Here is a 12,714-nt window from a genome sequence, read left to right as displayed (position 1 = left end):
AAGAGCGACAAGGGCCTACATCCAATCCCACTTCTTGCCTGTGGGCCAGATACAGGCAAAAGCAGGTTCCTCCAAGAAATTGGAGGAATGCTTCGTGAAAAGGTCAACTCTTGCGGTGACCAGAGTATCAAAAGAAAGCGCCTTCTCCAATATGGTCTCAATCAATATTTGCTACGGCAATGATACCGCGGTCAGCCAGTTCGATAACAAAATTGGAGGCGATGCATCTATTGCCGTTAGATTACTCTACGGATATTTTATCAGTAACAAAGACTCCGATAGCAAACCCGTTGACTTTTTTCTGCAAAAGCAAGGCATCAATCTACTCTCCGTGAGCAGAGCCATAGAGGTTATTCATGCTGATATTATCAGACGAGGCACACCCACTAACAATCCGATTGTGCTGGTCATCAGCATCGACGAAGTGAATCATTTACACAATGCTTACCCAGGTACTCTTCGAGAAGTTGTGAATGCTATTGGGAAACTGAGCTTGAGGACCATAGAGCCTTTTTGTATCCCTATTATGGCAGGTACAATCCAAGGACCCATCGAAAAAATGGTCATGGGATCAACATATCGTATCCTACACCTACCTCTTCCTCTTCTTACTGACGACGACGTGATCGAAATTGGCCGTAGGCTTCCTCTGACTATAGACGGTAAGGCTCTGCATCTGACTGAAGACTACCTAAAGCATGATATACTGTTCCGCCGTAGTATTGCAGACATCGGTGGAGTGGCAAGGGCTGTGGAGCATTTCTATGAACACTTTGTGAATCGCTTAAAGAAATTAAAGAAGATCCCTGACAGGGCTGAGGAACTTACGGAATGTCTGCGCAATGTCGATATCATGGCCGTTATGCAGAGCCTGGCAGTTCGTTTAGACACACTTTATCCTTTTGGGGACTACGTGGAGTTCATGACACCTGTAGTGGCAAGGGCCATTCTTGGTATCCCAGTCAAAATGAATAATACCATTGGAGGTGGCACGACCTATAAAGATCTCAGGACAACTGGCCTAATAAATCTGGAACGAGCTGAAGAGTATGACATGTACCATATACGTATCCCATATTTGTGGCTGGTTTTATTGGTCAAAGCTTCCACGAGGAGTGAATCCGAGTCGCCTTTGAAGTACTGGACCACTTTTATCGATCCAAAGCAAGATGTCTCCTGGGCAGGCTGGGAACACTTCAATATGAAGTTCTTGGCTCTACGTCTATGCCTTTTCTCTTACCTCGGAAAACAGACTGTGACTCTGCAGGAACTTTTTGCAGGTGCTGAATTTGATCCCGAGTTTCCAGAGCTTAAAGTTGAAATTCCAGACCACCGCAATGTTACAGTGCATCAATTGCTCGAAACATTCCCTGAGCACGAGATCGCAAAGGATGTGGACGGCATGGAGCATACTGACTTCCTTCAAGAGTTTCACAAGGTATTTGTTAATGGCAAAGGCGCCCCAGCTGACGGCTTTATGCAATTGCGTTTACAGGACAGAAGAGACATTGCGTCTTTGTGTCTGCTTTGTCAAATGAAATGGGCCGAAGAGAAGGATTCAAAGGAGTCTAGACCTATCAACCAAACAACAATTGACGAGGAAATTACAAAGATTGTCGTCGAAGTGAAGGAAGTTCTTAAGGAACGATGTCCATCCTTGGAATGTGCCTTTGGTATCTTTTCAAATCGATGTGAGTCTTCCTCAAGAATGGGGCTTCACTCCCATACATTCATGGTACACAAAGGAAACTTCCGGGATTACTATGGACACACGTCTGCAGGTCGTGCACAATTCTCAGGTAAGCGTATAAGTTTTTTTTTCCTGTAATTGTTCTATATATTCTAGATGTTTCAATAATATCATTATCATGTTATACAGCCTTTTCCAGACTGTACATCAATTCAGCGCCTGAGCACCATATCAAGCATATTCCTGCAGTTGGGGAGAAAATCTGTAAAGAAATCATGAACGAGCGGAAGAAGCGACGATTTGGGGATGAAGAAGATTTTAAGAAAAGGATGAAGATGTTTCCAGAAAATGAGTTAGCGTCACTTTTATTCTAACCACACCAGCGAACTGACTTTGCAAACCGAGAGATGGATCCATGAAAGCAGGTATTTGTCACTGTGAGCAAGGAGATCAAAGTATTAGTCAAACTGGAAGCGAATCAACGATTTTCGAGAACAAATAGGTCCTTGTTACTTTATGTAATCGCTTATGTGAAATGCAATAAATGCAGTAGAACTCTAAACGTCATATATATACAGATATATATATACATTCGCTGCCTTTTTTGAGATGAAAGATATATTTTAATCAGGAACAGGTAAATTATTATTCTAGGAAGATGTCCACTATTGCCTATTCTAATACCTATCGTCCTGCCAATTCATCTTGTTGCATATTTCACAGCTGGAAAAAAAGCTTAAGGTAAAAAAACATTGTCCAAGCAAGATTAATACGCTAAAAAAGATTAGCAGCAGAAATCAGTGGCAATAACGCACCACACATAGACACGAGAAATCTTTGACATGAGGTTTTTAGAATGAGCCTTTGTCATCTTATAGATACGTTACCTAGTTGACTGGTACAAGTCAGTCCTTTTATCAGAAAATGAATAAATACCTCATGGATGTGGTGTGTGGGCCCACATCTTATTCTCACTTACTTTTCTACTGCTTACTATCTATCTACAGAATATTTTTTCACCTCCTCCTACATAAGAGCTTTATCTTGCCAGGTCTGCTACGCGAGCCGAATGTGATGGGAGCTGAAGAGAAGGAAGAAGCCATCGCTCAAACGTTCGAAGAGCGCAAAGAAGGACTTGTAGTCCTGTGGAAGGAGCTGAGGCATATATATGGTATGTAATAGACAGAGTATGGTGTAATGGATCCCATTATGTAATGCCTTATCCTTTGCTGGTCCTTATCAAGCGAAATGTGTAAGAAAAAAAAGAAAAAGAAAAGAAAAGAAGAAAAAAAGAAAAAAAAAAGAGCTCTATCTGCCCTGAAGGCTTAGCCTCTGGTCGATACTCGGGACAAACCGAGAGTGAAATATCAAAACCCATTCGTACATGAGTTTGAGTCGCTCGATGATGACGATAAAGAGCTCAGTACGCTCAGTACTTACTTTCCCAAGAGCACATCAAAAGGTCGCGTTCACGCCCTTGTCGAGCTACTACAGCAAGGTATGTATTTAGCTCTTATGGGAAGCAATGTCCAGCCGCTGTAGTACATGTACAAAAGTCCCTGTTTAAATATGCCTCATATTCATCCTAGTCATCTTTTTTTTTCTTTTTCTTTTTAAAAATAATAATAAAAATAATAATAATAAAACCAATAAATAATTCACAAAGAACAAATGGCGAATGATGCCCTTTGGTTGCAGCAGTGCATGAGCAAGGTCAAGCTAAGCTAAAGCTAAGCACACGACCTCTATCACAACCCAGCCATGAGCCTAATGTCCAACTCTCTCTCGCCTCTCTTTAAGGACCACAAACGCTGGCTCTGACTCTGACTCTGACTCTTGATTCGTTGACTGGGATGCCTTCGACCTGTAATGAATCTGACAGGCATCAAGATTTTCAGCGTACCAGCAGAACAGTGCGGTAGTACGGTGTGCGGTGCATGTCCTGAGTATCGACCAGAGGCCTAGTCTTCAAAGCGGAAAGAACTCTTTTCTTTTTCTTTTTTTTCTTACACATTTCGCTTGATAAGGGTTAGCAAAGGATAAGGTATTACATAATGGGATCCATTACACCATACTCTGTCTATTACATACCATATATATGCCTCAGCTCCTTCCACAGGACTACAAGTCCTTCTTTGCGCTCTTCGAACGTTTGAGCGATGGCTTCTTCCTTCTCTTCAGCTCCCATCACATTCGGCTCGCGTAGCAGACCTGGCAAGATAAAGCTCTTATGTAGGAGGAGGTGAAAAAATATTCTGTAGATAGATAGTAAGCAGTAGAAAAGTAAGTGAGAATAAGATGTGGGCCCACACACCACATCCATGAGGTATTTATTCATTTTCTGATAAAAGGACTGACTTGTACCAGTCAACTAGGTAACGTATCTATAAGATGACAAAGGCTCATTCTAAAAACCTCATGTCAAAGATTTCTCGTGTCTATGTGTGGTGCGCTATTGCCACTGATTTCTGCTGCTAATCTTTTTTAGCGTATTAATCTTGCTTGGACAATGTTTTTTTACCTTAAGCTATTTTTCTAGCTGTGAAATATGCAACAGGACGATAGACGAAAAAAGATGTTAGAATAGGCAATAATGGATATATTCCTAGAATAGTTTACCTGTTGCTGATAAGAACGTATCTTTCATCTCAAAAAAGGCGTCAATCCACAGCGAGCGTATAGGCATAATTCCAAGCACATCCATCACGTCAAGATTTGCAAATCTGCAGAGCTGGTTTTGTTCTGTTGTGATTTCATTATATTTTAGGCAATGGGGATTATAGAACTAGTCTTGCGCTATATCAGTAACGTACCTCCTCATTATGATCATGCTGATCATGATATAGGCTCGCCGGTTTTTCTAGCCTATTGAAAATCTTGAGACGTCAAAGAGCTGAAGGGCTTGGATCCTGCTGATCATCCCATGCTCTATGTATATCCTAGCCGAGTTAAGCATCACATTAAACCTTTTCTCATCTCTTCGATTTTGGCCTTTTAATCCTATCATAAGGGCAGGGCAAGACCATATGCCGCATCTCCGATGATGCATTCGCCTTCTGAAAAGTACCTGTCTTTGTGCGTATAGAGTTGTGTACTCTTGTAGGCCGAGGAATCATGACAGCTTCCAGGACACTCCGTCGCAAAATATAAATGCCGAGCAAAGGTCACATACAACAGTAATTCCCATGACAAAGTCACCATATCTTGTAATCCAGTCATCCTTGTCATATGAAGACGCTCGTAGAAACGGAAAGGTTATCCTATCAATATGGCCAAGTAGGCTAGAGAAGCCACGCTTGACTTGAAATTGGTCCTTGATCCATGATCTTTCTTCCACGTTTGGCCAAGACACGAGCATTGGGACCAGAGGGCATATGGCCGTAGTACATCGTTGATAAAATTTTACCAATGTTCCAACGAAAACACATAAAATTCGAGACAAGGCATCCATCACGGGCAAGTAAATGTGGGATTTATTACAATTTAATAAGCAGAAAGAGCTAGAACTGAGGGCGGCTATTATATAATTTAATTTTGCATGCAAGAAAGACTGTAGAGGGTGTCGAAATTTGGCCGTTCATAAAGAGAATGACATTCAAAGTGGTGGTGGTGGTGGCGTTTTTTTTTTTTTTTTTTTTTTTTTTTTTTTCCACTAGATGTCAGATTCATTAACCATATCGACACAGCATACTACAACCATAATATCACCATCAATAGGCATTTTTTTATTTTTTTTTTTTATTTACTATACTTAATGTCCATGGCCATCATCCTGCTCACGTTGCTCAGGTGCCACTGTGATCATGTCATCAATACGCAAGATCGAAAGTGCTGTCTCAGTTGCCGAGCGCAAAGCACGGATCTTGGACAGCGCAGGCTCAAGAACGCCAGCTTTGACATTGTCACGGACTTCGCCTTTAATCAGATCTAGACCATACCACTTGAGTGCCTGCTGTGAAGCATCGCTCTGTGAAGCATTATGCTTCACACGAAGGTTTGCCACTAGATCAGTTGAATCCTTGGCAGCATTGACAGCCAATGTCTTTGGAATCACTAGCAAAGCGTTAGCGAACTCTGCAATCGCTAATTGCTCGCGCGAACCCTGAATTATGTCATATAGTAGAAAGCATGGTTAGAATTACTAGTAGTATTATGGAAACATGCTATTGACACCAAAAAAAAAAAAAAAAAAAAAAAAAAAAAAAAACTTACCAAGGTGGTGGCAAAGTTCTCAAGATGAATATTCAAAGCTGTTTCTACAGCTCCACCTCCTGGAACAACACTTCCGCTTTCGAGCGTTCTCTTGACAACACAAAGCGCGTCATGCAAGGAGCGCTCCATCTCATCCAACATAAAGTCATTAGCTCCACGAAGAATGATGGATGCTGAGTTCTCAACCTTGGTACCTCTAATCAGGATACATTCATCGTCGGAGATCTTCTCCTGTGCAACTTCTTCAGCATGTCCCAAGTATGACTCCTCAAAGGTCTCTTCTCCTTCCAAATTAGCCAATGTTGAGATCAAAGTTGCTCCAGTTGCCTTGGCAATTCTGCGGAGATCCTCCTTTTTGCAGCGTCGGACTGCCATGGCTCCAGCCTCAACAAACAATTTCAGACACATGTCATCAATTCCCTTGGTTGTCAAAATAACATTTGCACCAGTATCCAAAATCTTCTTGATGCGTTCTGTGGTGATGTCACTTTCCCTAATGGCCATAAATCGAAGGATGTGTGTGATGGATTAGCTAAATGTTAGCTCTGTCCTACTCAAATATCAATAACCATTTCTATCAAAAGGAGGTGTCATTCCTTACCTCTTGCGAATATCCTCCAGCTTATCAGGATCGTCGACCTGAATATGTACGCCCAAATTCATGCGGACCTTTTGAAGGTTAATGTCCAAACAAGCGATCTTTGCATTGGTGATCTTTGTCTTCATGGCCTGACTGGCGACTGTGCAGTTGAGAGCATATCCCTTAATAAGCATGGATTCGGTTGCGCTCTTTCCATGAGCCTTCAGGACATTAACAGCCTTGACTGGATACTTGTGATCACCACGGCTGTTGGTAGTCTTTACGGCGAGCATAGCATCTACCGCCATGTTGGAAAAGAATTCATCATGGCTATAAAAACATATGAATATGGGACGAATGGGTAATAAAGTGATCCACTTGATCAGGAAAAGGAACCCTTTGAAAAAGAAAAAATACATTGTTGTTGTCACACAAAAAAAAAAAAAAACTTACGATCCAATGATTTTGCTGGACATGCTGGTCTTGGCCGCGTTTACGAGACATTCACGACCCAAAGAATCCACCTTGATAGACATTTGTTCGGCAATGAATTTGCAGGCCTCTTTTGATGCTGTTCTGTATCCAGTAATAATGGTCGTAGGATGGATTTTATTCTTGACAAGCTCATTTGCTCTCTTCAACAACTCTGCAGCAATGATCACGACTGAAGTAGTTCCATCGCCGACTTCTTTATCCTGCTGTTGTGCAAGCTCAACGAGGATCTTTCCTGCTGGGTGTTCAACCTCCAACATATTGAGAATTGTAGCGCCGTCGTTAGTGATGGTAACATCCTAAAATGACAATAGTATTGAAGGAAAGAGGGAGATCAGGAATAGATCACTAATAAGTGTCGAAAAGAGAAGAGAAGAGAAGGAAGAAGAAAAAAAAAAAAAAAAAAAAAAAATGGCGCGACAAAGGGAGCTATTCATAAATTCATCATCTAGTTACTGCTCATCATTCCAATTTTGCTTACTCCGATCTCATTCACGATCATCTTGTCGAGACCAACTGGTCCAAGAGAAGACTTGACAATGTTGGCGATCGAGGATGTAGCAAGAACTGTGACACAAAGTTGATAAAAGTTAGGACGATGCACGCAAAGCAATTTGTATCCATTTCAAGATTTTCAAAAGTACAAGTCTTCTAATCCATCGACTCGGATGAAACAAAAAAAAAAAAAAAAAAAAAAAGAGTATCATATGGCGTTGAACGTCCTTCTAGGACTAAACATTGATCACCCCATGATGAACAAAAAATAAATCGCGTGTATTACATTCTATTCGAAATCCATGTCTTACCATTCTGATCTCTAATGTTCTGGCCTGAGGTACGCTCTCCACCAAGGAACAAGCTAGTGCTCTGTTGCGTGGCGTACATGGTGATGTGTTGTTGATGAAGTATAGAAAGTGGTTTTTGGGAGACCGTGCCTGTGAGAAACAGAAATGTAATTCAACGCTCTTCAGATCAGTTACAAAAATAGCCTGAACTACGTTTCTGGGCCACAGCTCTCACGTGCTTCGAATTGACAAGGAAATTTTGGAAAAGTGCGTTTTAATAGTTGCCATGACTGGATATGACACCGTTGACCTAAAGGGGCATGGGGTGGAAACTATGCGAGAGTCATAGAATACACAGTTTATATCGTCGGTTAAAATGGCTAACAGCTGCCGACAACACCACACAGCGCTAAAGACGGTGGGAGAAGGAAGAACGCCTTCATTTCTTATGCAAATGTGGAGAGCACACTGCAACAACAAGCAATAGCAGTCAGAACTAGATCCATATTGCCAAACATGAAGGATATGACATCCGAAATAACATAGAGTTCTTTCGCAAGTATGGAAAGTACGTGTTCATCCTTTTACATTTTCCTTAAAATGAGGATGCCCTCGACGGCCTCTCTGGTGCCAATGACCTTCAAGTACTCGCAAATACACTGAAAACCGACACGGTATTGACCACCTTGAACTTGAGGGACAAACTCAATTGGCAATGAAGGCGTGCTGGCGCTGTCAGAGGCACCCAAGACTAACAAGACTTTGATATCTTTGGATTTAGGACAGAGAGGGATTCGAAGAGAATGGGTTATTACACTGTCAAAAGCGCTCAATCCTAACCAGGTTTCGGATCGTTATAAAAGAAGGGTATCTTAATCGAAACGATACCTCCTCGAATGGTCCCCGTTACTAAAGCGTTAAGTCCACATGCAAAGCATGTTATTGCAGTCTGTTTATGCCGCGAGTATTGATACTCTTTTTTTTTTTTTTTTTTTTTTTTACTCACTACACTTATTCGTTACAAAGAGTTCTCTTACTGGCGTCGAAGATATTATTAATACTTATTTTAATATTATTTCACCAAAAGCTGTTTTTTTTTTTTTTTTTTTTTTTTTTTTTTTTAAATAAATGAGAATTATTTAATTATTTTTGTTAAATCTTAACTGAATAACAATCAGAACCACTTTGTCCATCGCTGTCAGCAAATCGTACATAGTGCAGAGCAAAGCAAAGCAAGTCAGAGCACAACAAAAGCAAGAGCAGAGCAGAGCAGAGCAGATCATATCAGATTAATAGATCTTTGAACAAAAACTCATGCAGTTGACTCGACTTCCTTTGCTTTAGCCTCCTCAGCTTCCTTTGCCTTGCGTGCTTGCTGTTCCAGATATCGTCTATGGAAAAATTAAATAAATATTTTTTATTAATATTGTTAGCAAAATAAAGTTAAATGATCAGTGAGTAACACACACACACATACATACACACACATATATGTATATATATATATATATATATATATATTAAGACTTACTTCCTAGCCTGCAGGACCATATACTCCTTTCGACTCTTGAAAACCTCCTGACGTTTCTCCGCATTATCTCCCCAGATCTTCTGTGGTTCTTCAGGCACATAGTTTTTCTCAACAGCGTCCTGCAATTTGAAGCGCTGAACCAGATTGCCATTTACAGATTGGTTTGTTGCTACCCCTGAAGATGATCCCGAAGCCGGAGCTGATGAAGTTGATGCGACAGGAGGCGTAGATGGCCGTGCTACAGGTGGCTATTAAGTAAAAAAAAATAATAATAGTGATAACAGTATATATAATATTAAGAAAAAAGGACTCCATTATGTGAGAAAGATATGAATAGATCGAATAGATCAACGATCTTTTGCCTATTATAGGATATGTTATATCTCCCCCCTTTTTTTTTTTTTTTTTTTTTTTTTTCGCTTCCTGTCATTACCATTGGAAGGGTGCCGCCATCTCTTAAAATATTATCGCAGGTTTGCTCTACTGAGCCAGTCTTCTGAAGATCATAATGAATAGCCGCCGTTGGGATATTAGGGAACATCATCCTGACTTGTTCGACCTAAATGAAAAATGAAATAGAAAGTAATCGTTTAGTATGTCGGCATATTCTGTAAAGATATACAACTTCCGTCTGTTCGTCAATCCATCCGTAATAATAGGAAAAAAAAAAAAAAAAAAAAAAAAAAATCTCAAGAGCTGCCTGCTCGCCTGCCTGTCATGTAGGAGAACTGACTGATCGTAGATCTAATAATAAAAGTCTCCTCCCCCCTCCACACACGCACACGCACACGCACACACAATCTTCACAAGAACCAATCCTTGCTTGCTTGCTTCTTTTTTTTTTTTTTTTTTTTTTTTTTGTGCTAGTCAGACAATGCTGGCGAAGTCAAAATGAAAGGGAGAAAATATAATTAAAAATTAAAAAGTAATGTATAATTAGGGCCCATACCATTTCTGGGTTAACGAGCCGTGTCTGAGTTCGAGGAGTGATTCTACCTCTATTCTGTGCTTGTCTGTTAGATTGTGCATTATCTCCTGAGGCTGTATGGAAACATGTTAATAAAAAAAATAAAAAAAAAAAAAAAAGTCAGTGATGAGAGAATAAAAGGGTGAATAATCACTGGTCAATCTAGAGAATGAGCAACGTCTACTGGTGCTGTTACAGAAAGAGAGTGTGAGAGAGAGAGAGAGTAGAGTTTGCTGTACCTGAAAGCCATCGAAAGACCATGAAAATGATCACAACGACGACGGTGATGCTGACAAAGTCGGTCATGATGGTCCTGTGCTAGTCGCTGGTGCTGATGTTTTGTTTCGATGAAAAAAGAAAGTTTCTCAATTCTGGACACACAAATTCGTCCAATAAATTTTTGGAACTTTCATTCCAACATTGATGTGTCACGGGATATTGTGATACATTTTTATTTTGGACAATCGGTCGATTTCTCAGACACTAATCTAAACACATACACGCCCCTTCTTTCCTTCAGCGGACCTTATTAATGTTGGCTGTATACATGGTCACTAGATTAGCAGACCACTTGTCCATAGCATTGTATCGCAGTGTACCCGTTGTCCTATTTATGGGTTGAAAGAATCATAATGAACGTCGATTTCATGTTGAAGAATTAATTATAGACCTTCAAAGAGTTATACAATTAAAAATAAAAAACAACAACTTACTGTCTCTGTAACTCCAGCCGCTGATTCACTTGGTCGATATGTCCTGCAATCTTCTTGTCCAAAATCAAACCAACCAACAGATCCTCAACATCCTGTGCAGGAATATTGAGTTGGCGAGAGATGAAGGAGATCTCGATCCTAGTATAGGGCTTGATCAACCTGATCAAGACCTGTGTCCGAATGTTCTTGAGCACATCATCAATATAAGAACGGATAAATGGATCGTCCATGATGGTCGCACGGTTATCCCTTAGAATCTTCTCAAACTCTCGAATGTCCCTCCGTTGATATGCGCTCACTAGGTTTGTCATAGCCACGATCTGAGGATCGTTCTTGTAGGGCCCAGTCTCCTGTGAATCGAACGGGTTGATTGGTGATTCCATCAGCATGTTGGCCAGTACAAGGTATTTCAATACCTGGATGCGCTGAAAGCTACCAGCCTCATCATAGTTGCGGAATGATTCGAAAAAGTCTGTCTGGGCTTGATCCCATTCCTTTTCACTCATGTGCATCTTGCCTCCACACTCACGGATGACGCCCATGATGCGAGGGTGGGGGATTGCAGACTTGACAGAGAGACATTGTTGGTACAGCGCTTTCAGCTTTTTGCTGTTCTTTGTGGCTGTGTACATTTGAATCTCGAGCGCAAAGATCTCGAGCAGATGTGTGCCCTTGCGCTGATCATCTGTGCCGTCATCTGCCTGGCAAGATGCGTGCAACTGGCGCAGAATCTTTGACAAGCGACCGTATTCCTTTCTGTCTAGCCACAGCTTTGCCAACTTTAGGTTTGTCTTGACCAGCAGCCGCTAATTAGCAAAATGGATAACTGTCAACATTTGGCTTACATGGATATAGATCAAGCAAACGAACCGTATTCACAGTTTTTTTTTTTTTCCCTCTCCTTTCTCCTTACTTCGTTATTTGACTCTTTCAAAGCATTCAATGTTGTTTGGTAGAACTTCTCCATAAACGCCATGTCAGAAGAGGAAGAAATACAGTCCAGAATGTTGTTGATGCTCTTTTCACTATAGTTCCTTGTGACCGCAGACTTTGTGTATGGCAATAATTGTTGATAGTACTCAAGCGTCTATATTGTGAAAGTATGGACAAAAAAAAAAAAAAAAAAAAAAAAGCAGAATAAGCACACATACATTCATAAATAATGAAATGATTATGGGAAAAAGAGGGAAAATAAAATAAAATAAAAGCACAGCCATGAGCTCACTTGCCTTGTCATAATTTCCCATCTTGAAGGACAACTTGACCATCTGTTTCAAAGCTTTGAATCCCCTTCATTTGTTTTTTTTTTTTTTTTTTTTTTTTTTTTGTTTGTTTTGTTTTTTAGATTTGAGATATTATTCAATACAACTTGTTAGCCCAGATATATTCATGGCTCCAATAGGGAGGGGAAAAAATGCAATGTCAAATATTCGCACTGTATCATTCGTGGCCTTACCAATCGCCCTTCTCAGTTTCTGCATCAACAACACCCTGGAATTCGATGAGAGCTGTCTCTGGTTCGTCCTCTTTATGTCCTTTGGCATTGTAGTATTTATTTTCTAGGTCCACATCCGGTTCGTCACCGTCTTCGTCCTCGTAATCAAAGTCATAATCCTCATCTTCTTCCTCCTCCATAATGAAATCATCATCGTCACTCATGGTATGGGTTGGGTATTAGTTGAAATGAGGCGGTGGTCGTGTTCAAGAATGTATTCTACAGAATGTTTGTTAGAAATAAGAAGAA

At 40.6% G+C, this 12,714-nt stretch overlaps 5 protein-coding genes across 5 annotated transcripts; 1 reads left to right on the top strand and 4 right to left on the bottom strand.

Moving 5' to 3' along the window:
• Positions 1-151: 151 nt before the first annotated feature.
• Positions 152-2,064, top strand: BCR41DRAFT_373261 (hypothetical protein; the record flags this gene model as incomplete). Its single annotated transcript, XM_022026752.1, has 2 exons — positions 152-1,799; positions 1,880-2,064. The coding sequence occupies 2 exons, from the start codon at positions 152-154 to the stop codon at positions 2,062-2,064; spliced, it is 1,833 nt and encodes a 610-aa protein (XP_021878490.1).
• Positions 2,065-4,693: 2,629 nt separating this feature from the next.
• On the bottom strand, positions 4,694-5,141 carry BCR41DRAFT_373260 (hypothetical protein; the record flags this gene model as incomplete). Its single annotated transcript, XM_022026751.1, has 2 exons — positions 4,694-4,822; positions 4,863-5,141. The coding sequence occupies 2 exons, from the start codon at positions 5,139-5,141 to the stop codon at positions 4,694-4,696; spliced, it is 408 nt and encodes a 135-aa protein (XP_021878489.1).
• A 289-nt stretch (positions 5,142-5,430) lies between these two features.
• BCR41DRAFT_424516 (T-complex protein 1 subunit alpha) lies at positions 5,431-7,924 on the bottom strand. The gene is made up of 6 exons (XM_022030443.1): positions 7,781-7,924; positions 7,456-7,541; positions 6,936-7,273; positions 6,504-6,812; positions 5,903-6,395; positions 5,431-5,792 (listed from the first exon to the last, which is right to left on the bottom strand). Exons 1-6 carry the CDS (start codon positions 7,857-7,859, stop codon positions 5,442-5,444), a joined length of 1,656 nt encoding a protein of 551 aa, XP_021878488.1. The 5' UTR covers positions 7,860-7,924; the 3' UTR covers positions 5,431-5,441.
• A 986-nt stretch (positions 7,925-8,910) lies between these two features.
• On the bottom strand, positions 8,911-10,622 carry BCR41DRAFT_359414 (hypothetical protein). The gene is made up of 5 exons (XM_022025213.1): positions 10,497-10,622; positions 10,240-10,331; positions 9,724-9,849; positions 9,291-9,538; positions 8,911-9,150 (listed from the first exon to the last, which is right to left on the bottom strand). The coding sequence occupies exons 1-5, from the start codon at positions 10,561-10,563 to the stop codon at positions 9,072-9,074; spliced, it is 612 nt and encodes a 203-aa protein (XP_021878487.1). The 5' UTR covers positions 10,564-10,622; the 3' UTR covers positions 8,911-9,071.
• A 151-nt stretch (positions 10,623-10,773) lies between these two features.
• On the bottom strand, positions 10,774-12,629 carry BCR41DRAFT_378600 (PCI domain-domain-containing protein; the record flags this gene model as incomplete). The annotated part of the gene is made up of 5 exons (XM_022027170.1): positions 10,774-10,864; positions 10,971-11,776; positions 11,884-12,057; positions 12,200-12,260; positions 12,427-12,629. The coding sequence occupies 5 exons, from the start codon at positions 12,627-12,629 to the stop codon at positions 10,774-10,776; spliced, it is 1,335 nt and encodes a 444-aa protein (XP_021878486.1).
• Between the last annotated feature and the right edge of the window lie 85 nt (positions 12,630-12,714).

The sequence above is a fragment of the Lobosporangium transversale genome, assembly GCF_002105155.1.
Source record: "Lobosporangium transversale strain NRRL 3116 chromosome Unknown BCR41scaffold_37, whole genome shotgun sequence".
Classification (NCBI taxonomy): Eukaryota; Fungi; Mortierellomycota; class Mortierellomycetes; order Mortierellales; family Mortierellaceae; genus Lobosporangium; species Lobosporangium transversale.
Note: the sequence above shows the minus strand (reverse complement) of the source record. Positions and strands in the feature narration are given on the sequence as shown.